Source organism: Egretta garzetta, unplaced genomic scaffold, assembly GCF_000687185.1.
Source record: "Egretta garzetta isolate BGI_Z169 unplaced genomic scaffold, ASM68718v1 scaffold297, whole genome shotgun sequence".
NCBI classification, from domain to species: Eukaryota; Metazoa; Chordata; class Aves; order Pelecaniformes; family Ardeidae; genus Egretta; species Egretta garzetta.
In genome coordinates, this window is record NW_009260410.1 from 779,809 (window position 1) to 802,301 (window position 22,493).

The 22,493-nt window shown below is 41.3% G+C and overlaps 2 protein-coding genes across 9 annotated transcripts in view; both read right to left on the reverse strand.

Moving 5' to 3' along the window:
• CASP8 (caspase 8) overlaps positions 1-16,766 on the reverse strand; it is a 24,663-nt gene extending 7,897 nt beyond the window's left edge. The window contains exons 1-9 of one of the 2 annotated variants that reach the window (XM_035899053.1): positions 16,678-16,766; positions 11,422-11,584; positions 11,181-11,347; positions 10,845-10,950; positions 9,677-9,815; positions 8,111-8,202; positions 7,347-7,458; positions 5,817-6,306; positions 4,102-5,066 (exon numbers count right to left, since the gene is read on the reverse strand). In XM_035899053.1, coding sequence (XP_035754946.1) covers positions 4,916-5,066; positions 5,817-6,306; positions 7,347-7,458; positions 8,111-8,202; positions 9,677-9,815; positions 10,845-10,950; positions 11,181-11,347; positions 11,422-11,565 — 1,401 coding nt within the window. In that variant the 5' untranslated portion in view covers positions 11,566-11,584; positions 16,678-16,766 and the 3' untranslated portion in view covers positions 4,102-4,915. Of the gene's footprint in view, positions 1-4,101; positions 5,067-5,816; positions 6,307-7,346; positions 7,459-8,110; positions 8,203-9,676; positions 9,816-10,844; positions 10,951-11,180; positions 11,348-11,421; positions 11,585-16,677 lie in introns of those variants that run through there. The other variant, XM_009643554.2, reaches the window with a different exon arrangement.
• Positions 16,488-22,493, reverse strand: part of LOC104130512 (caspase-10) — a 12,000-nt gene continuing 5,994 nt past the window's right edge. For 4 of the 7 annotated variants that reach the window (XM_035899051.1, XM_035899050.1, XM_035899048.1 and 1 more), the window contains 4 exons: positions 21,994-22,082; positions 20,386-20,497; positions 19,122-19,626; positions 16,911-18,590 (listed from right to left, as the gene is read on the reverse strand). In XM_035899051.1, the coding sequence (XP_035754944.1) occupies positions 18,428-18,590; positions 19,122-19,626; positions 20,386-20,497; positions 21,994-22,082 (869 nt within the window). In that variant the 3' untranslated portion in view covers positions 16,911-18,427. Of the gene's footprint in view, positions 16,832-16,910; positions 18,591-19,121; positions 19,627-20,385; positions 20,498-21,993; positions 22,083-22,493 lie in introns of those variants that run through there. The other 3 variants (XR_004842611.1, XR_004842612.1, XM_035899052.1) reach the window with 3 other exon arrangements.

Genomic DNA, 22,493 nt, shown 5'->3' on the forward strand with positions numbered 1-22,493 from the left:
CCCCCGCGCTTCCGCCCGCCGCCGGGGCCCCTGGGAGCTGTAGTTCCGCCGGGATTTCTAAGTGAACAAACACACCAAGCAAAAAACCCCGCGGCTTGACTTAAAAACTGCGCGTCTGCCGGAGGGGGCTTCTCTCAAGTGCGTTTTAGGCCCCCTCCGTGCACAGGGATGAAGCGCTGACCGGTCCCGCGTCCGTTCTTGAGGCTGCTGAAGCTACTGGCGCAGGGCTAAAGGTCTCCCTCTGCCCCGGCTTTTCCTGCTGTCGCCTCCCTCTAGTTCTAAGGCGCTCACAATTCGGCGCCGCTTAAATACACACAGAAAGAAGCTCGTAACGCCCCTGGCTCGGCTTTCCCCTTGCGAGCCCTTTGGGGCTGCCGGCAGGCAACGCAGCACACTCGGTGCGGTGCGGGTGTTCGGCCTTCTACCCTAACAGCCATGGAACCGGCTCCCGTCCCACCCCTCCCAGATCTACCGAAGACCCCTCTAGCCACAGGAGCAGGCTCGCAGGAGCACTGCGGGGTGGCGTGAGACCCTGGGCTGGTGCACCCCCCCTGACAGACCTTCTGGTGCAGCATGCTCCATAGATGGTATTTCACAACAACAGGAGGGAGGAGGGAAGCGATTTTACCAGGTGGCATTTCACCTTTCTGAAAACAACCCTTAACTCCTTAGCGCTCAGCCTTGAGCACGAGAGCCACCCTCAGAGCATCCGTACTCTCCAAATAAAGAAACGGTGTTCCCGCTAAGCACTGATTTAAAACCGGAGTCACTTCCCCCCCCCCCCCCCCAAAACCAGGAAAAAACAGATGACAATAAATTAAGCAGAAGTCTTTACACTGTTATCACAGAAGTGGCTTTTCAATGGTTCAAAAACCCTACGCGTGATTACTGCCTGTGTGGCAGGCTGGGTCAAAGGTGGAAGTAATCTGAATATGGTAAGACACTTTTTAACAGCCCATGAGCTAAGGTGCCCTCAAGTCATGTTAAAACAAGCTCTTCCTAGTAAATAGACCGACGGAGGTACGGGTTCTTCTCTTTGCACTGACATGCCTGGAAAAATCAGACACAAAGCGGCTACACAAATGTAAAACTCCTGTAAAAGACCTAGGCCAAGCTCAGAAGACATGTCCAGAGTAACGTTCCATCTGGCTAGAAACGTATTACAGTTGGCACCCACAAGAGCCAGCCATGTTCGGGGCCTGGGGAATTCCAGTGGCTGTCAAAACCAGAACAGCTACAGTGAAAAGCAAAAGGCACAGTTACAGAAAGGACACACAGAAATGAGTATCTGGGAATTCCCAAACATCTCAGCTATATTTTTTAGTGCATTGCATAGAAGTCATTGCAGATTAAACATGCAATGTTTAATCTGTTTGTTCGTAATTTGAGACATCTCTAGCTGAAAAGAGGCAGATCTGAATAATTTCGGAGAGAATGGGCCCGTGTTAGTTAGGGGTCAGAATAAAAAGGGTAACCAGCAAGGGCTGAACACCTAACACCTCCCGAGAAAAGTCTAGCTCTGGACTCCCAGCTCTATAGCTTAATCTCCTAAATGGTGTCTATTTTGTTTCCGCTTCTCCGTGGGCTTCAAGATTTCCTGCAGGAGATCTTACAGACCACAGGCATAGCCAACAGTTCAGCTGATCAAAACTCTTTTGTCCCTGAATTTCGCACCGCCTTGAGAACTAAGAGTGAACCCTTATCTAGGTGGTGGGAGAACACATACTTACAGCAGCCTGTGCAATGGGAGAAGCTGGCAGCAATCTGACCACCGGCAGGCTCCTTACACGCACCACCAACCCATCCCAACAGTAGCATACTAGGAAGCCACCCTAAAACCATGCTGGTGGAGAGAATGACCAACTTCCCACGAAAGGTGGGCGTAAACAGCTCCCCGGGAAACTGACGTTAAACTGAACGAATAGGTAGCAAGATGCAAATGACTGGGCAGGGATTCATGCCACTGAATAACATTATTTCCGCCTCTGCAGCTAAAAAAAAAAAAAAAAAGTCCTCCCCAACTCTTCTAAGCATTTCCCTTTGCAAACAGCACCACTCTGATCTTGCCTGCTCGCAGCTCAAGCCTGCGGGACTTCATCTCGCCAACTTTGCTTTGCTACCAACCTTCTGACTCCACTTTCTGCTGGCCGAAAACAAAACACAGAATGGAGCCCCGGGGTTGTTTTGCCATTTGCCGTAACATTTGGCCTCCCAGCCAGGAGCTGAAGAAAAGGGAGGACAGGCAAAGTAACCATAGCTGAGGGCCTTCAGAGAGGAAAGGCAATTGCCGCTCACCATTCTCCAGGTTATCCTACAGAGGAAAAATGAGTCAGAAAATTGCAGATCCACCAGCCACCTTGCCTCTCAGTTCTGTGGGAGGGTGACAAATACGTGCAAGAACCACCCTGCCGCGGGTGTACGCGCGCATACTTTGCTCAGAACCATAAAACTGAAAGTATGTTTTTTCCTTCCTTGATGACTGCGTGAGCCACATATAAATTCACAGTACAGCTACTTCCTGCAGTCCTTTAGAGGATTTTGATGGGGTTTTGCCTCCCTTCTAGTAGGTCTTCATCAGCAGGCAATAATGTTAGCTATGGAGGTGGCCTGATTTTAACAGGTAGAACAAAATACCATGCCAATTTAAGGACAGGGTGTGACTGAGCAGCACACCTCCCCCATAGTGGAGAACAGCTCAGAGGAGAAGGGCAAAAACCCCAAGGATCTCAGGGAAGAATACATCCTAAAGAAAACTCAATTTACCTGAACATCAGGGAGACTTGGAGGGTAACTGTAGCTTTAGAGAAAATGGCTGCACCTGTGAATCATCAGGTTCTCCAAGACAATTAACAGAGGATAATGTCTTCCTGAGCTAGCCAGACCAGCATGGGGGGGTGTGTGAATACATGGCTCACACAAAAGTATAAAAACTGGACAACTGAACATTTAAACTTTGAAAAGAGCTGCAGGCTTGAGCTGGCTTCAACCCACGTGTTCTATCGTGACTGGGGATGCCCAATGTCATGATGGTGAGCATAGAGAGACGGGTAATGAGAATCACGTTTGTACTGTAGTTCGACTGTATTGCTAAATTATGCTTGTGTTGTGATTTCAGTATGTCGCTGTTATCACTCTACTAAAACAAAACCCCATGTAGAACCAAATATACCAAAGCAGTAAACTTGAGATCCAATTCCTCCTCCTGTGGAATATCTGAAAGAACTTGGTCAGAGAGTATTGAACCCTGACACGGAGAATTCACATGGTATCAAAGAACAGAAATGCTGTGGGTTCACAACTTCACTACTGGAACAGCCGCCACCTTCCAGCAAGTTTCTCCCACAGGAAGCAGTTATTTCATTTAAGCTATATTTCCTTATCACAAAACAACATTCACAAATATAATTACTAACTTCGTATCAGGGTCTTATTTATGAAAACGTTATAAAAATGTAAATTATTATTGCCACATTTCCTAAATGGTTAACCAAATGTCAGCCACAGAACTGCATCATACCCAGTAACACCTTCTGATAACTCTTGCCACAAACAGCACTCTCATTTACATAGTGCTTGTAACATCTATTTATAACTTAGGAAACCTGTGTGAACAGAGCTGTGATTCTAAGAACGGGCGTTCTCCCTTTTACTTGGAAGGTGATAAAGGGTAAGGGGAGCAAAATGCAACTGCCAATACATTGTGTGAAATTAGAAAAAAAAAATTTGCTTCAAGAACACAAGCAGGATTGAATAAAGAACCCCTGCTTTATGGCTACACATGGATTTCCAAACAATGCAAACTAAAAAAAAAAGCAGAAGTTACAAAGTGTCTCAAACCCATCATTTATCTTGTTATAAACTCAAAAGGAATGTAGCCTTCAGAACCTCATACAGTTCCCACATGCCACCGACACATTGCTGAGGACGCAAGGTAAGAACAGCCTCACTGGCATCGGCCGGGTATCAATATGCTGCCCCTCGGGGTGGCTGCCATCAAATACTTCAGTGAGAGCAAAATAACTTCTGCTGCTGAAGTAAAAGTGTTTGTTGTGCTGACTGTCCCTCAGTCAACTAATCCAGAAGAGACACACACCACAAAGGTGATATGAAAACCATGAGTATTTATTACAACAGAAACAGGAGTCCACAGGAGCTACAGTCAGTTGCCAGGAGGAGACAGCATCTCAGAGTAGTGGATGAAATGGAGTGGGGCCTTCCTTCCAGAGGTGGACAGTAATTCAAAACAGACTGTCCCCTAAGAGCTCTGAGAAAAAAACACAATTAGAACCCTTACTATTAAAAAAACCTGAACAGCAGTGCTGTTTAGCCACATAAATTAGAACATTAGAACATAAAGCAAACCAAATATTTGAAGGGAAAGAACCAAGCTTGTATTATCATAATAATTTTTTTTTGGTCCTTCTAGACAGGGATGTTATTTTTCCATGAATAATTATGCAGCTTCCAGAGACAGCTGATGATTCACCTCTGGGTAAATCAGCTACAATCTTACACACGGTCCCTGGGAGGGGATCTAGCATTCTGAATCTATCTATTCTTTTCTTCAGATTTCAGGGACTTATAACTCCTTGAACAGAAATGGGACTTCCACTGGCATTTCCAGTGACTCTTAAAAATCGTACTACTTGGAAGTGCTTCCTCACTTGAAACCCAGACTGAACAGACTCCACTGCTTCTGCAGGACAGAAAGCCAGATCTGTACTCCATGGCCTTACCACACCGCTACAGATCCAGGTGCCAGGAGACTGATTAAACATGGGAATTGGAAAATTTAGGTCCCATGGCCCCGAGGACTGTGGCTAACTACACAGATCCAGATAATTTCTCTTGCAAATTCTCTTCCCTGTGGAAGCCCATTCCAGATGTGATTCCTAATTGAGCGTATTCTTATTTTCTACTTTTCAGTTGATGGACATTGTGGAATTTGGAAGATCAACTGCTTCCGTAGGGTTGATGTTATCTTTGGCATCTGCTTCCATCCACCTAATACTCTTCCTGCCACTTCCTTGTTCACTTCTGTCAGGATGGTTATGAGATCCTTCTGTCTTGAACAAAAATGAAGAAAAGTTACATTGAAATACATTGTACTTGCAGCCAGGCCAAGAAGCTGATCTATGTTTGCCCCAATAAAGTGGTATCTCAGGGAAGGCTGGTATCTTCCCCTTACCCTGCCTGTCACTGAAACTGCACACTCCATTGTGTAACCACAGAATTTAGCGTGTTTGGGAAAATAAAAGCGACCTCCGTGTAGCATCGCTTTACCAGCAAATGCAGTTCCCTACTTTGGTTGTAGTCAGAAGGCAGCACTAAGGTGAAACAGAACCAAACCTCCATTCTCCAAGCCCTCTTCTGGATACCACGTGAAAGTGATACCTGAAGAGAAATTCTACTTTCTGTATCAAACTTATGATGGGGATGGGAGGGAGGCAACAATGACAATTATGACTAAAGAACACTGATTTCTTTGGTCTGTGCAATTACTCAAGAAATTTGCCTCTCATCAGATGTCACTGGAAGAAAAATCACGCACACACATACACACAATTGTTTATACGAAATGTTCCAGCATTATAACCCTGGTTCTGCCACAGGCAAACTAGGGGAAGTCCCTTGTACTTTGGTTCATCTGTAGAATGACAATGCCCAATTCCAGAATAATTACTGTTCTGCACTGTCCCGCAGGTGAAAAAAGCATTATATAGCACAAATGCAAAATACTGATGTTGCAGCACAGCATGCTTAAGTATGTACGTCTGCAATACCCCCAATGTACACGGATTAAAAATAGCACTTACTGTGGGCAAAGCAACTTCATCTTGTCACAGAGGCATTGAATGTAAATGCTGCCAGTCCTTACACAGCGGTAGCACTGATAGTCTTCCACTGTAGCCATGCCAACCAGAGTATCAGCCTGATCAGGAATGGAAGTCACAGGGGTAGCATCCGTCTCAAGATGGCCAGAAAAGTCTTCTTTTATTGGGACAGCTGGATGACCTACAGAGCCTTGGCAAGCCTGGATGAAAAACAGCTTGGGTTTTCCAGCAAGAGAAGGACAATTAGATCCACTGAAGCAGGAGAGTAAATCTTTAATAGTTACAAACTCATCATCGATGCCTTTTATTTTGTCTTTTTCACCATGGGAAAGAATGAAGCAAACAAAACAGTCCATGTTACTATGATCTTTTTTACTGTATTCTTTAACTTTCGCATATATTTGGTTTGCTTCTAGATCCATGTGCTCAACTGTCTCAAACTGAAGCCACTCAAAGACCCCCTTCACAGCCTCTAGGAAAAAAAGTCGGAAGGCACTTGTTAAACATAAACAGTGACAAGGAAGATGCTGAAACATAAATTTATGTGTGGTAGAACAGATATTAGCGGAAGTGTTCAGATCCCACCAATAAACTCACCTGACTGACTCAGCCTGCCAAATCTAATTAGAAAAACCCAAATGCCTAATTTTATTTTTTTTAAACACAACTGGGTTAAGCATCACACCATCTAAAACAAAAACAGGTTTCAGATTATTTGATTAATAGGTACAGATTAGTGAAGCTTACTGTGTTAAAGCAAGCTTTAACTGTGCATTGCATAGTAATCTCAGGTGCTTAAGAACACCACTTAGCAAGTTAAAGAAGAGGTACCTCTTCAGAATGACAAATGCTGCCACTCTTAAATGAAGTAGGTAGGTCTGTGAGAATGATCAATGCAACAAGAAGGAAGGCAGAGTAACCCACTAACAAATGCTATGCAGACTTCTCAGCAAATATTGACTTAATTGTTGCATGGGTGGTAAGAAAGTAGCTGGGAAGCAAGCAGCCTGTAAACAGGCTGGATGGAGTTAAAATATCAGTGATGTGTGCTTTCATGACATAGATTTTACTTTTTTAACATAAAAATCTTGTCTATTTTAAAAGTCACTCTTGCAGGAAAACAGGCTTTAAGGAAAATTATAACGCAGTAGCATTTATTTGAGCATTAAATAGAATTTAAGGACTTAAAAATTTTACTCCGTGATTAACTGAATTAAAAACAATCAAAAAGAGAAAAGGTGGAATAGTAATCCCTCCTTCAACATCTGGTACATTTGACCAACTAAGACGATGCTTTTTACCTAGAACAGGAAGTGGTTCCTTCTTTAAGCCATCAGCTAAACTGTTGGAAGTGGCATATTTCCCATTTCTACAGTGACTGTCATTCCAGTTACTCTGGAGGCAAAGGAGCTCAGTGGACATGATTCTTTTTCACAGGAAAGATCAGACAATTCTTTGAGAGAATTATCAGCAAAAAAACCAAACCAGTAATTGGATTAAAAAAGTACTTACCTCCATCTTTCACTGTTCCTTCTCTGTCTTCACGTGGATTTTTAAAAGCATAGTTGTTAAGAATCACACAGTAACCATGGGGATTATTTTTCATTTTATATGCTTCCACAAGCTGTAGAAGCAAAGAAAACAGGTAAGAAAGAGGTGCCAAGCATCCAAAAGATAAATATGCTATACACAGATTGTTGGTCCTTCATGTCCAAGAGCAAAAAAATCATGAGGGCCAAGACACAATAAAGGAAAAGCCTAAGAATACAAGCTAGCTACAGGGGACAGGAATCTGCTCTGTCTCCCTGAATCTCTCCTCCTATCTCTCTGTGGTTAGGATATGATTTTGGCATGGGAGAAAGTGACTATCCGGAAACACAAATTTACATGTGCAGAGGAAAAGTTCCTGCACCCCACCATTCCTTCTGAGAGTCCTTGTGAGTTTCTAGTGAGGTAGCAGATTCTGTTGTTCTCCCATCTGTCCAGGAGCATCCTGGCCAGGACTTTAATGTCCCAGTCTCCATTATCGTTAAGATTGGTTTTCTTCATGCAATAGCTACTCCTTCATTTCTTGCCTAAAAAGCTGCTGACAGCCGGGTCCTCAAAAAGGAACAAGGCTTGGTCCTGTTTTGAAGATAGGAATTTTTCTAAGGCCTATGTATAAAGCCAGAACCCCTCCCTTTCAGCTCTTCCACCTGCTTAGTCTTAAGAATTTATGCTCCCTGCTCCTAGGAGCTGGATAAAAACTTTAAAGGTAATCTCAAGGTATTTCTCACCAGCTGTGGTGTCTCTCCCTCTGCTCCTTGTTCTGCTGGATGGACAACAGGCACAGGCACTGGATAGTGGAGTTTTTCCTTGGAATCATTTTCTAAGAGGGAGAAGATAAACAGAACACTTAGGACTAAAAAGATAATTCTTCCATTGTACATATTTCAAGACTCAAAAAAACAGTGCAAGGAGTGAGGTGGAGGAAGGTTTCCACATCGCTGAGACACCATCATTTTGTAGAGCTGAGCCAAAAAGGGCTCCAGTTTCACAGACTGCTGGTTATTGAAGCTGTGCAGAGCTGTGCTCCGTTTCTTCTCTGATCTTTTACTGGTAGCAAGATCCAGATAATAAAAGGTTGAATGTGAGTAGTCACCCCAGGCAAGCCATTCACTAGCATCTCTACTATGGGATACATAAGTGAAAGAGAAGACCCATTTTTGCACAGTGGTACACTACAACTAGTTCATTTATTTTGGAGGCCTTTGTCTCTTCTCCAGAGAACTTTACTGTTTGGGTGGACACACCAATGATGCAGAATACCAGCATAACAGAAGATCTCCTCAAAGCAACAAAACACTTCTTTGAATACAACTGCCTGAAATAAGTGAAGAAATCATCAAACCCATGATTCTACTCAAGGAAATAAATCACAGTATCCCTTTTACAAGTTACACAGATGTGTTTAAATGAAATTTAGTTGTCCAGGCAACAAGATCGGTAAGATGTGCTCTTTTTCAAGGAGGATAAAGTAATAACAATACTCCTAAAAAGCCATTCCCCCTGACATGGGGCTTGCTTACACTAGTCACCCTTGGCAGTTTTTTTCTGATCTTTTAAAGACACAAGCACAGGTCAACAGCACAAAGACATGCTGGCGAAACTAGTCGGTATCTCTGCAGGGAACTGCATGGGCTGTATAGATGTGTCTAAGGAAACACACATTCTGAGTCATCCAAAAGTAAGTTCTGGGGAAAAATATAATAGGTCTCAGTTGTTGGTTGATGCATCCTGTTTCCTAAAGAGTAAGGCCCAGCTGAGGTGTCACAAGTCACCACCTCTGCTGCAAAAGTGCAGATATACTGGAGTCCTTAAAATTTCACATCTGGTACAAAAAGCTGTGGTTATGCTTTAACCAAGCACCTGGTCTCCAGGGACTCTTCCTTTGACTAAAAGCAGACAACCTGGCTATCAGAAAATAATGCTGACAATCTGCCAATACAAGTTTTCCCAAGGCACCTGTCACCTCCAGTCTCTTTCAGTGACTGAAAAGCTATCCTGGTCCAAAACCAGCACTGCACTATTTCCTGAAGAGAAAAATTGCATTTAGGGCAAAGAGGAGGGAGAAGCAGACTGTTTACAAGACACAGAACATACTTCAAGGAGAAATACAAGAAGATATGATGGGATAGTGAAGTAGCAGGGAACTTCAGAAACCACAGGTATCAAGAGCTGCTCTGCCTATCCTAGGTTACTGTAACGTCTCTCATCTCTGGACTCCTGAGCTGCCAAGGACAGAGGCATAAAAATCACAAAAAAAAAATCTCTACTCTTAAACAGCAGATTAAATAATTTACCTTTTGTTTTTTCTTCATAGGCATCGATTTTTTTCTTTACATCAGTTCTAAATCCCTTTAATATATCTTTCAGCACTGTTACGTCATCTTCTTTGATTATCCCATTTCTTTCCATTTCCAGTAACACCTTCAACATTGACTGGTAAAACAAAAACACATAACCCAAACTCATACAGTGACCTTCAATAACTGCAGTATCAGGCACTTCTGGTCAGAGCAGAAGACACCTTCCTCACTCCCAGAGACTGACCAGCTGAAGACCAATTTTTTTTTCTTCCAAACCTCATTAAAACAAGGGTCAGGATGCAATGCAACTGAAGAAACACATCATTACGGTTAAGAGAGGATCATTAGAAATTGCCTATGTCTAGGTTATTCTGCTTTGTTTCAGCAGTGCAAAGCACTGATGTGGATAACACCATGGCATCCTGTTGGGCCTCTGTGTTCAGATGAAGTGCTATTAAGTCATTTGGCTGTGCTATTTTAGATTTTCTGTTACAGAAGAGGTGTTCAGGGCTAATTTTGTTTTTTAAAGCTCAATAGTCCACCAAGTTGGAGGTAAATCTCCTAGTTTTCCTACAGGTGCCAGAACACAAATAGGGCTTTTAAGGAAGCTTCTTAATAATACCAGGCATTTTTATAACATGGTTCATTATTTACAATACAAGTCTTAAACTAGCTTATCAAACCTCTAAATACTTTTGTGGAGGAGTTAACAAAACGCTGTTACCCCAGATTACAATAAAGAAGAAAATGTAGCCAATGACACACAGACAATTTGTGATTGAATACACATTAGAACTGTCTCCAAAACATGGTTTTTTCTTCCAGCAAACATCACTCTTCCTAGATACAGCATATGTTCAAATGCCTTTATAAGTGCCAAGCAAAGATGAAAGGAAGAGCATGATGGATTTTGCAAGAAGAAAAGATTAGGGAGACAGGTGGTGGAGGGACAATAGGAACAGGAGAGCAAAAAAGGGCAGAGAAAAGATGCAATGAGAAAAAAAAGTCCATTCTTTCACACAGCAGCTATCAGCTAACATCACAGTTCTTTCAACAACAGATTTTAGTGAGAGCAGACTGCTTTCTCTTTCCTCCCTTCTCACAAGCACTAGCAGACTCTGAATTAGCCTTGCAAGAAACTTATCAAGATCACTTTGCGTACAGCATTATCCTGAAGCTTGTTCTTTGGTATTTGCTTTTGGAGCAGGAACTTCACACGTTTAACATCATCTGGAGTCAAGTCCTCTGTAATTCCATATAGCAGTTGCCTGGCAATAAAGAACAGAGAAAGCCTGATTAAGAAAGTTATGAGAAGTAAACACCACAATTACACATTTTAACTGCGAAATGTAAAACTCACAGTGGCAGGTAGTCACGCTGTAATAAACACAGTTATGCTGGGATATTCATAAGACAACAGTGCAGACGGAAAACAAGACAGTACACAACAGAACTGTTGTATATTTTGCATGCAAAGGTTTACTACTTCTGTGCTTACCTGTAGGCCGACACTTGTGCCCTGCCTGGGATCTGAAGCTCCCTCTCCATCTCTTTTCGGCTGGAGCCCAGCTGGGCTTCCAGGAGGTCGATCCGACCGATGCGGTAGAGCAGCTCCTTCAGGAAGGACAGGTTCCCTGCCTCGATCATGCCTTTCTCCTGCAGCGCCTCGAAGAAGTCCTGCGCCTTCTGGATGGCTTCCAGCTTCCTCATGGGGACATGCTCCAGGCTGAGGAACGTGCCTCAAAGAAGGCCTTGGGCTCCTGGATGGCTTCCAGCTTCCTCGCGGCTATGTAGTCCAGGCTGAGGAACTTCAGAGACACCAGTTCATCTGTGACCAAAGCCTCAGAAATGTCAAAAAGGAGTCTCTGGAAGTCTGTACTCATTTCACATCAGGATTTGGATCTAAACACAAACAGAAGTGTCAGTAACAGTAGTGCCAACAACCTGATTATAAAAGGTGTAACATCATGCAAAATAGCCCAAAATAAATACATGCAACCAAAACAGCAGAGACAGGCTGTCTTGCTATCATAGCTTTGGTGCTTAGCTCTTTCAGTTCTCTTGACTTAACAAGGAATATGAAAAACTGTACTAAGTGAAATTGAGAGAGAAAGTCACAGATTGTTCTCACTTCCTATGGCGCCTCTAGACAGCGGGAAGTAACAATGTACAGGATGTACAATCCTTGCAGGCTGCTGCTGTTTTGATTTTGTTTGGGCTGAGGTTTGATCCTATTTGGGAGCAAGAGCCACTTGCAAGTCTGAAACACAGACTACGTAGTAAATGAGACTGCCAGTTTTTATACCATAACAAAGATAAAGCTTTTACATCAAAACAAAGATAACAGTCCACATGAGTATAGCTCTTCTAAGCTATTTGGCTTTGCTTTTCTTTATACGCTGCTTCTGACCCTGGTCAGCATAGCCAAAGCACCTCTTCTTGTTTTGGATTATCTGCATCACATAAAACTCAGTTCCCAGTTCTCAATCAATTTGTAATATTAAAATCAAATACAGATCATGTCAACCCTTTTAAAAAGGCCAGGAGAATTCTTATCAAACAAGTTACATTTTACTGAGCACCAAATCGCACCTCCCTCCTCCACCGCTTCCTCCACCAGCTTTAGAAATATTAAACTTGGCTTATGGATCGAACTTTTGAGCACAAGAAAAAGTAAGAAAATACCAAGTGCAAATCTTCCAATTATCTCACCCTGACACTTAAAGACCTGCCTCCACTGCCTCTCTGGTAAGAGAACCATTTGTCTCTTTACTCTCTCTGCCTTAGATCTAAGACACTTAGGAATCTCTGAAGAGAAACTCTAGAAGAAATGCATTCAGTAGAGGTCTCTTGTCCCACTGGATTCACTGGGAGACAGAAAAGTTGACAACAGCAAATCAAAACTTCCTATTCCTACACTACGGAGTATTAGGCAATCCATTTTAAGGTTACTGCTACTGCAAATGTTGCAATACCAGGGCTAGTAACTCCAAAGTAGCCCAGCTGACTAACTCAATCAGTACTACCGTAAATATTAAAAAAAATAATTAGCAGAGAATCGTGCTCCCCTTTCCTCCAAGGACCACTCTACAGCAAAGCAGCTTTTTGTGGCGTACCCTTGGTCAGCAGTCTGTTAGTTAGCAAGAGTGAACATACAACTGAATCTTAAACCTTTGTCTCTCAAAAAAACTGATAAAACAGCAAAACATACACGGTGATGCAGCAAATACGATTCATGCTCTGCCCTCAAATACTGTTTTCGTCAAATCCATTCAAACGGAACTTTTAAACAGATTAGAATCCACACCACTCAGCCCGTATCACCACAAAACCACTAGTATCTGAATAAATCATATGTGCTTAACCTCATGATTCAATGATCTCAGATCTGACTGTATATTTTCATATCCACACGGGAAAGAGAAGAATACTTTCTTGGTAGCTAGTTATGAAGTTATCTTCTTTCTCATATAAATGTTTTTTAAGGTACAAGGCATGTGCTTATAAAAGTAAATCTATCTGGTAAAGGAAATATTAATTTTTATTTCTCAAAGGCTGTAAGTTTCAAACCTACAAAATTATTGCAATTAGAATAGACCTGCCACCTACACACTATATTTAAGCCTGTTTGTAAATACAGGGAGCACACTAAAACAATGTTTAACTGCTTCTGTCTTTTTCTCCCACTTTACTAAATATGCAACCAATACAACATGCAAACTGTTTAATGATAATAATAACAACAATAACAATACTAATTTTATGTCGCTTACATGGGAGGACAGGCTGGAGGACTGGTGGAACAACTCTGAAAAAAGTGAGACAGCCACGGCCTCTAAAGTTCCAGGAAAAGTCCTGCCTTTTGTACTATGGTCTGTATGGTCACATGACTTATGAAAAGTATAACAAAGTAATAAGCTGTGGTCCTAATGCAGCGTTCTCTAGTCCACCTATCATGCATCGTTCCAGTTTCAGAAAATTAATCATTACAGTGTTTGTGAGAAAAATCGGTAAACAAGCCACAAAAGTAACCAGGTTTTCCTTTTGGTTTAAGGGGACACACTAAGCAGCATAGCCAGGACTTTCTAGCATACAGAACAGCTCAGTGTATTTGCTCCCATACATAAATCCTGATTAAAAGACAGTAAGGGAAGGGTGAATCAATTATATCTTCCCATTTAGAAATCTCAGTCCCCCTGTCCTGCTGTATCACCAGATCCTCCGTGATTTACCTCCTTTCTCTGAAGTTCCTCTCCAACTGACCCTAACCTATTTTTAACATGCACTTTCATGGAAGATTATTTCCTAAATTAAAAAAAAGTCAGTTATCAGCACCGAATTCAGTAGCAGCACTCAGTGAACACAGGGAACCGAAAGGCTAAACATTCCTTTGAAATTATTTATGTAATCTACTTCCCCATTTACAAGATAATTGAAGCAATAATTAACTTCTGGCATTTTTACCCTCTTTAAAGTACAGAACTCTCTGCCTTCAATGGTAAGGTTCCCAGTATGGTCTGCTGGTCACCAGTATCTTCCTTGCAGCAGGAAATACATGATCAGCAATCAGTACAGCTACCAGACTCTCGGAAGCTTGTGAAGTCAGCATTATGAAGAGAGCCAATTAGGAGAGCCAAAATTTGTTAAAATTTTGCAATTAAAACAATCATTCATTGATTGCAACCTATCTACCCTTATAAACTCAAAATTATAACATACCCTTCAACAGAATGAGGCATACAAATTCCTTCCAAAAGGCACACGCTAGTAACAGTTCAGAAAACGCGTCTGACTTATTTCACTGGCGCAAGTTGTCCTTTTATCCAAAGGCTGAGAGTAGCACAGAGGGACACCACAATCTTCAGGTCCAAAATGGTTGTGTCTCCGTGTCATCTCATGCCTCAGTGTCTGTCTCCCTGCATCAGTTCCTCTGTGTCTTAACTGAATGAAGACTCCAGTCAAGCCCAGGTTTGCCTTTTCACATAGAGGCTTCTCCCATCATGCAGCAGTTTCAAGGACCAGCCCTCCTGGCACTGTTCTTCCTCTTTGTCTTTACTGTTTCACTTTTTATTTCGTCCTCTCTTGCCCTTCCCCAACATGTTGCTGTCCTTTTGTTAGCTTACAGCCTCTCCCATTTCCCTCAGCTCCCTGGCACCCTGGTTTTGTCCCTCCCGCTTCCTTTAGAACTGTCTCAGTGACCCAATCTATTCCTTGTGCAACAGTCTGCCAAAAATTCATCTCTCCCAGAAAGGCTGGTCTTGAGGAAGTGAAAACGGGGAGGCTACTGATTACTCAGCAACCATAGTGACTGTGTCCTCTACTGGCACAAGGCAGGATACACAGCTCCTGCACAAAAACTGACAGGATACAAGAGACTTGCAGACATTACAAATCCCACTTCAAGATCATAGTCTTCCCAGGATGCCAACTTTCCAACAGAAAGGCTCTTTTTACACTAGTTGCACTTAAAGCTATCTAAACAAGGGTTGCACAAGTCACAACTGTTGTCCCTCAATTGGGGCTTAGGTCCATGCCCAGTGTGCAGGAGCCAGTGAGCACACAGAATCGAGATCCACCTTCTAACCTTTCCGTACAGAAAGGGGTCCCAGGCAATAGTTTGTAAAGCTAGCACCCCTCTTTGGAGAAGCTGTGCGCTTTTATACAGGTTACAACAGAGGAAGTTGCACAATATTCATTCATTGGTCAACTTCCGATTAGGTAACTGATGCTCTTCTGAGCATGTTCCAATCAGTGGTTAGTTCATTATACAGAGGCAGGCGGACATTAGCATGTAAGGTCCCCTTCCAGAGGTGTGATTTTTATCATGCTAATTAGTCCTAGTTTCCTTTCAGGCAATCCTACTTCTTTCTCCCCCATCCCCCTAGTCAGGAGGCGATTTACATTAGCACATTGTCATTCTGATGTTACCTTGTTGTGATTCTTTACTTTGAGGACCACACAGCCCTACTTTAATTCTGTAGGTGGAGAGCATGCACATGTGCATATGCGTCTGTATGCCATCACTAAGCCTTAACAGAAACCAATCACATTTTGTTTGTTTGTTTGGTTTGGACTGATTTTTTTCTGGCACAGCTCTGTATTACTGGAGTTACACTGAAGGTGTACAGTGAGGACAGCAAGGAGTGATAAATATCTAAGTTGTATGAAAACTACCTGTTCTCCCCCAAGACTTTCAAACTGCTATCTTACATTACACTGCAGGAGAAATGTCCAACAATCTTGCTGAATGGCAACTGCGTTATAGTGCTAAGCCTACCCTGCCTTTGGGGTTGTGCTGAGAGTACCACTGCACGCACCCAAGTATTACAATGTTCTGGTTTTGGCTGGGATAGTTCATTTTCTTCCTAGTAGCTGGCGTAGCGCTGTGTTTTGGGTTTAGTATGAGAAGAACGTTGATAACACACTGATGTTTTAGTTGTTGCTAAGCAGTGCTTACACTGGTCAAGGACTTTTCAGCTTCCCCTGCTCTGCCAGGTGCACAAGAAGCTGGAGGGGGCACAGCCAGGACAGCTAACCCAAACTGGCCAAAGGGGTCTTCCATATCATATGATGTCATGCTCAGTATATAAACTGGAGGGAGTTGGCTGGGGGGCAGTGATTGCTACTCAGGGAGTGGCAGGGTGTTAGTTGGTGGGTGATGAGTTGTTGTGTCACTTGTTTTTATTTCCAGGTTTTGTTTTTCTCTCTGTTTCCCTTTTCATTACATCATCATTACTATTATTACTATTATTATTTCAATTATGAAACTGTTCTTACCTCAATCCATGAGTTTTCTTACTTTTGCTCTTCTGATTCTCTCCCCCATCCCACCTGGGAGGGGAGGGTGAGTGAAAGGCCATGTGGTGCTTAGTTGCCAGCTGCAGCTAAACCATGAGAAATGTGCAGCCATATAAACACAGCCTTCAATACACACAAGCAAAATATTCACACTGAATAGTATAAATCATGGTAGCGTAAACTGTGTTTGAACAAACCTTCTTATGAACGAGGGAGACTTTGTACCAGTCTTTTATATTTCACAAGTGTGGATCACTCTCCCCAGGGAACTCAAGGCAGAAGTCAGCTTAGACTCTTCTGACTGCCTTTACCTATCTGTGATTTAACTGGAGATTACCCAGGCAGAAGTCTCTACAGAGAAAGCAAGATAACATGATGATGTTCTTTGTCTACCGAACTTAAAAATGAAAACAAGATCCTGCAAAACGTCGAAATTGTTGTCAGTGTTTACTCCATACTGATGAAAATGCAATTGTTACCTAAACATAAAACCCAAGAGTACACCAAGCCTGAACAGTAACTGCGAGCCTGAAACTTCATGATTCTATTACAGTATGTTACTAACAGATAAAAGATTTTCTATCTCTGGCACAGATATGACTTCAAGTGTGGCAGCTGTACTAACTTAGAAGACTAAAAATGTGATGGGTCACACAACTCTCAATTCATCATGATAAAAAGTGACCATTATGTTTTGGCAAACAGGCTGCATTTCAATGCTCTGTATGATGCAAAACTCCCTTCCTAAAAATCCTAGATAGTGCAAACTAAAAATTGCATCCAACAGCGCTAGACAGACTCTTTCAAATCTTTACCCTAACTTATGGCTAGTAATCATATATAACAATCAGTGTTCTGCTGAAATAAACTAAGTTTCACTTCAGCTTAAACCCTGAGGCAGCAAAGTGCAGGGACCAGTCAGAAAGGATAAGCCTTACCCCAGTACATAATTTTATCTCACCAAGCTCTTAAAAAGAAGTACGAATTTAATGCAGTAACAAACAGGAAGGACAAAGACATACATAGTAAATGCTCATAACAAAACAACACGACATCATTTCAGTTAACTCACAAAATGCTGTTAGAAGCTTAATTAACAAGGAGCTTTGTTTCCTATATAACTGCATTTTAGACCTTAAAACAAGAAATGATAATCAGAAAATTTAATGCTTAACAAAGTTAACCAATCTGATAAACCTATACCTATACTACTGAATGCCATATTTCATAGTGTGAAAATCATCTACCCTAACTTTTCTTCCCAGAAGTGATAGGGAAATGACAGTTCACAAGGTTTCACAGAGGGAATACTATACAGCATTTTGGCTTTACTCTGTTTTGGAAAGATCTCATTGCACATGAGGTTTATGTTAGCCATTAGTTGGTATCAGTGTACATTGTGGAACAAATTACTGATTTCTGTAGTTAACTGGTTAAATGTAATTTAAATTAGAGATGGAAGAAATCCTTTTCCACTTACTACTTAAGCTTTCTCCTCTTCATTCCCACCTTTGTCTTTCTCTATGTGGATTCAGAGGCAGGACTTAGAATTGTTAGCCTGCAAAATAAAACACAGTAAGCCTAAACCAGACCATTAACAATCCTGGTTTAGATATGGAAGGCTACATGCAACCCTTATGCTGTCAGGAAAATGCTTTTATACCTGCAGTCTGTGCAGGTTCAAAAACGTTTAACATGATAGAAGCATGCTTCTCACAACCCTGATGTAAATGTTTAATGTAAATGTAAAGATGATGTAAATAGCTTGCACATGGATTGTTTTAATTGTGCCTCTCCAGTTTCACAGTTTGCTTGGCAAAAAAATTTATGAGGCCTTGCCTTGAAGCTAACAGTTCCTCAGGGTTCTGGATAACTGCCTTAAAACAGGTAGTGTGGTGAACAGCATTTAAATGAGATGTACTGATAAAAAGATGTATTTTAAAAGCCTCAGTGTTGCTGTGAAGGAGGAGGGTCTCTAGGTATTGGGAATATAAATTTTCTTCTTAAAGTATATGCTGGTTGGGGCATCTGCTTCTTTGTCCCCAAGCGGTCAACACGTCTGCTCACATCTTCATTAACTTCTGTAAGAATTGACAAAATATCTTCACCCCTACAGACAGAAGGAGAGCAAAAATTTAAAAAATTACTTATTAATGAGCAGATGGCACTCCATTTAACACCTCCGAGATCATCCAGAAGATACAGTATAAACATTTAAAACACAAAAAAGAAAAGACATTATTTTCTCCATATTTCTCCTCTTTTATTCTCATTTGAGTCATATTAAAAACAAAAGACCTTTTCTTACTCTGTCTTGCTTGATTCAACTGGTAAAGAAAAATAGTGGAATAAAGTATTTTTACCTAAATCCACTCAAGAAACAGATGGTTCTGCTTTAAAGAATACAGATGGGAGGTTTTGAGGGTTTTTTACAATAAACTTCACATTCTCCATATTATCTCTATGGTACTAGCAGCATTAATGTAAATTTATCAGTGGCAAGCAAACAAATCATCAGTTTTAACTAATCTTGTCCACCTCAGAACATGGGTTAGTGTCCCTATATAAATTTGCCTTTGGAGAAAAAAAAAGGGGGAAGTTCCTCCCATTTTTTCATGGAAGGGCTAAGCAAAGTATTTACCTTGGTACCAACAACTGTAGCTTGCTGCACAGGGCCTGGATATACCAAGCACCCTGTTGAATGTGCCGGAAAGAGACATATCCATCAATTGTGGCCATGCCTAAGAGGAAATCAGCCTCTTCAGGAATACTTTCAGAAGGAGAAACACTCCGTTGCATGTAAGACAAGTCAGGAATCCGTGCATCAGCTTCAACATAGACAGGACACTGTATCTCTTTACCCTGGCATGCTTGGATAAAGAAGAGTTTGGGTTTTTCAGCCAGCTGTGGACATTGTTTGGCAGTGAAGTGGGACATGATTGTGCGGATTGATACAAGTTCCTCATCTTTCCCATAGATCGCTCCTGACTCTCCATGAGATAGGATACAACATATAAAACAGTCCCTGTCTTTGTGATCTTGCAAACGCTGCCAAGTTTGCATGAGATTTTTAATCTCCTGAGACGTCAGATCTGTGTACGTCCTCACATCCAGACCAAGCCAAGTGAATACTCGCTCCAGTTCGCCTGTAATTTTAAGAAACATAAAAGGAAAAATTGAGGCAGTAGAAAACCATTTTATGAAGTCACCATGCAAGCTAATCTGAACCAGGAAAGAACTTACACCCTGACACTTTTGCAGAATCATCCTTATGCTAGTATCAACTAAAGGTTAACTCAAATTAAAAAAGATGGCATCAGCTCAAACACAGAGTTCCTGGATTTTTCCAGACAAGTTTCAGAAAATACAATGACATTTTACAATGTATAATGACACACTAAGTGAACTCACAAATGACACCTGAAAATATGAGGGCCTCCCCCACGAGTTTCAGATTAGATCTTTCAAAACGTTCCTCACATCATTATTTTCCAGCTGCAGTTTTGACTATTAGAGTTTCATACAGAAGAGACAAATAGAATTAACAGAATAAAATAAGAAGTATGCACAGAGTTGCCTGATTATGGAATTTTGCATTTTGTAGAATGATGGTTTAGTTTAGTTTAAGTTCTTTATTATAGCTATAGATAAAGGCTAAGTAAAAAGAGGTTCTTAAAATGATTCAAGAATGATCCAACTGCATCAGAAACTTGGTGGTTACTCAACCTTTAACCCTTCCTCCCCAAGGATACCCAAATGACATAATTTAACACATACCAAACATTTTACTCGTTAAGAATATTAACTAAAAGACAGACAATAAAGTATAGAGCAATACTAGACAATCAACTCATATGGGGAAAGACAGAGACTAATCCTCCAAAAATCTCACTTCAGTAACTTACCAGCATCTTTGCAAGAACCCTTCCTCTCCTGAAGAGACCTATCGAATTTAACATTATTAATAACAAGACAAAATCCTCTGTGCGGTCTATCCATTTTGTAGCTTGTCATCTTCTGTAGAAAGGAGAGGAAAAAAGCTTACAGCCTCAATGAATTTATTCAACTTACTCATATTTCCTCAACATGTCTCAAAATTGGCATCCAAGAATTAGAGGCACCTAAGACTGTGGGTTACTTCTGAAAAGCTGGTACTCAGTGATGCCTCCTTGTGAGAAAGACATGGGTGAAGCCTCAAGCACACTCTGTCACCATACTATCAAACTGTAGAGAGAAAGTTAGCAGCTGTATGCAAAAGGGAGGATTCAGCAGCCAAACTCTGCAATCTGAATTGGTGATGGGGATAGAAGTCCCCAACTGTTTCTAATGTCATAATAAGATTTTAACTTCAGACGGCAGAGGGTTCACTGTGAAACTATAGGATGTTAGACATCTGAGATTTTTTTTTTTCAAGAGTACTGATAAATACCTGGAGCAGGTAGTTCATACTGATCCACTGGAAAGGGATGCAAGCAGATCAGACATCTCAGAAGTGCATAAACCTGCCACACTACCAGTTTTGCTAAGACTTAAAAGTTACCTCCCACTCTTAAGAAAGAATGTTTTAAAAACTGAAAAGTCACCAAAACTTCCAAGTACCATCTCTTCAAGTCTAACCCTGGGTTGAAATAAAAAACTCCCTCCACTCCAGTTCCTTTCTGTTCACCAGAGAAGAACAAACACCTGCTTTTGCGCATTTTAGTAGAACACAATGAAGGCAGCATTCCAAGTTTCTTCAACAGCAGCAAGAAGTACTTTTGCTACAGCAGTCTGAACATCAGCTGATGAAAAGGTATGTTATTGCACAGAACTTCAAGAAATTAAATAGCTATAAACAAATTAACAACTTGCTCCCTCAATATCCATGCTCATCAGAAGGAAAAAGCCAGAGGGAGAATTCAGTGGTTACACTGCTGTACAAAGTTAAAGAGTGCACATAGGGCTCCTAAGAAGTAATCTCACAAAAGTGATCTTTTCTCCTGTACCAAGACCTCTGGTTTAGTGAGGAAGATCGTTACATGCCTGCAATAGCTTACTAAAAACTCTTGCCTTCTTTTACCCTTCTCACAAGGTTTTTGCATGCTACCCCTTACCACTTTTAATTTCAAGATGCCCTAAAGCTTTTTCTAAACCAGATCCAGAAAGAGAGAACTGTGAAGCTACATTTGTCTCTGTTGTCTTGCACATACTGCTGCCGTCTCCAAAATGCACAACTTCAGAAAATGCCAAATGTTTTGCCTGTATCAGGAAGACAAGCAGATGCAGTGATGTGTGGATAACATCAAAAGTCTTATGCCTGTTTTGCCTCCACCACACCTTTCAATACTGCTAAGTTTCTGACCTCCAACATTAAAATATTCTCAGAAATGTCCCAGTTCATCAGACCACTCAAAAAAACCTTCATGAGACACACAGACATCTCACATGTCCTTGCATGATAAATGTCATTACAGGGATGAAGACCTCACACACCCAGCTATCCAAAAAGAAGGATTTAAGAGATTGTCTCAAACCTTGGATTCATTTTCTACATCGTTGAATTTCCCAGGCAGCTCCAGGTTCATTTCAGCGAAGCCTTGTGTAAGATTAACTGCTTTGCTATCTATGAAAAAAACCCAGCATAGATATTTATGAAGAGAAATCCAGTATTGGTGGATGTAGCAAAAGGATTTTAGCTACAACACAGCACTTTTTGTATTTGAAATACTGTTTCATTGAAAGGAGTAATTCCTCTGTATGAGATAGCATAATCATGTTCAAAGGATCTATTCTGAACATCTCCAGTTATTTATTATTTTTTAAAATTAAATATTATATATTTTTGTGACAAAGGCAAGGTTTCTATTTGTATTGGTATTGTGGAACAAAGATATCTATGGTACAAAGATAGATTCTGAGACATTCAAATAAATTTTTCATTTGGACATCAGCTTAGAAAGAAACTGTATTGTAAGAAGGATCTGCAATGTTACTACTGAAGCTCCCATTACAGATTTTTTTGTTGTTGTTCCTG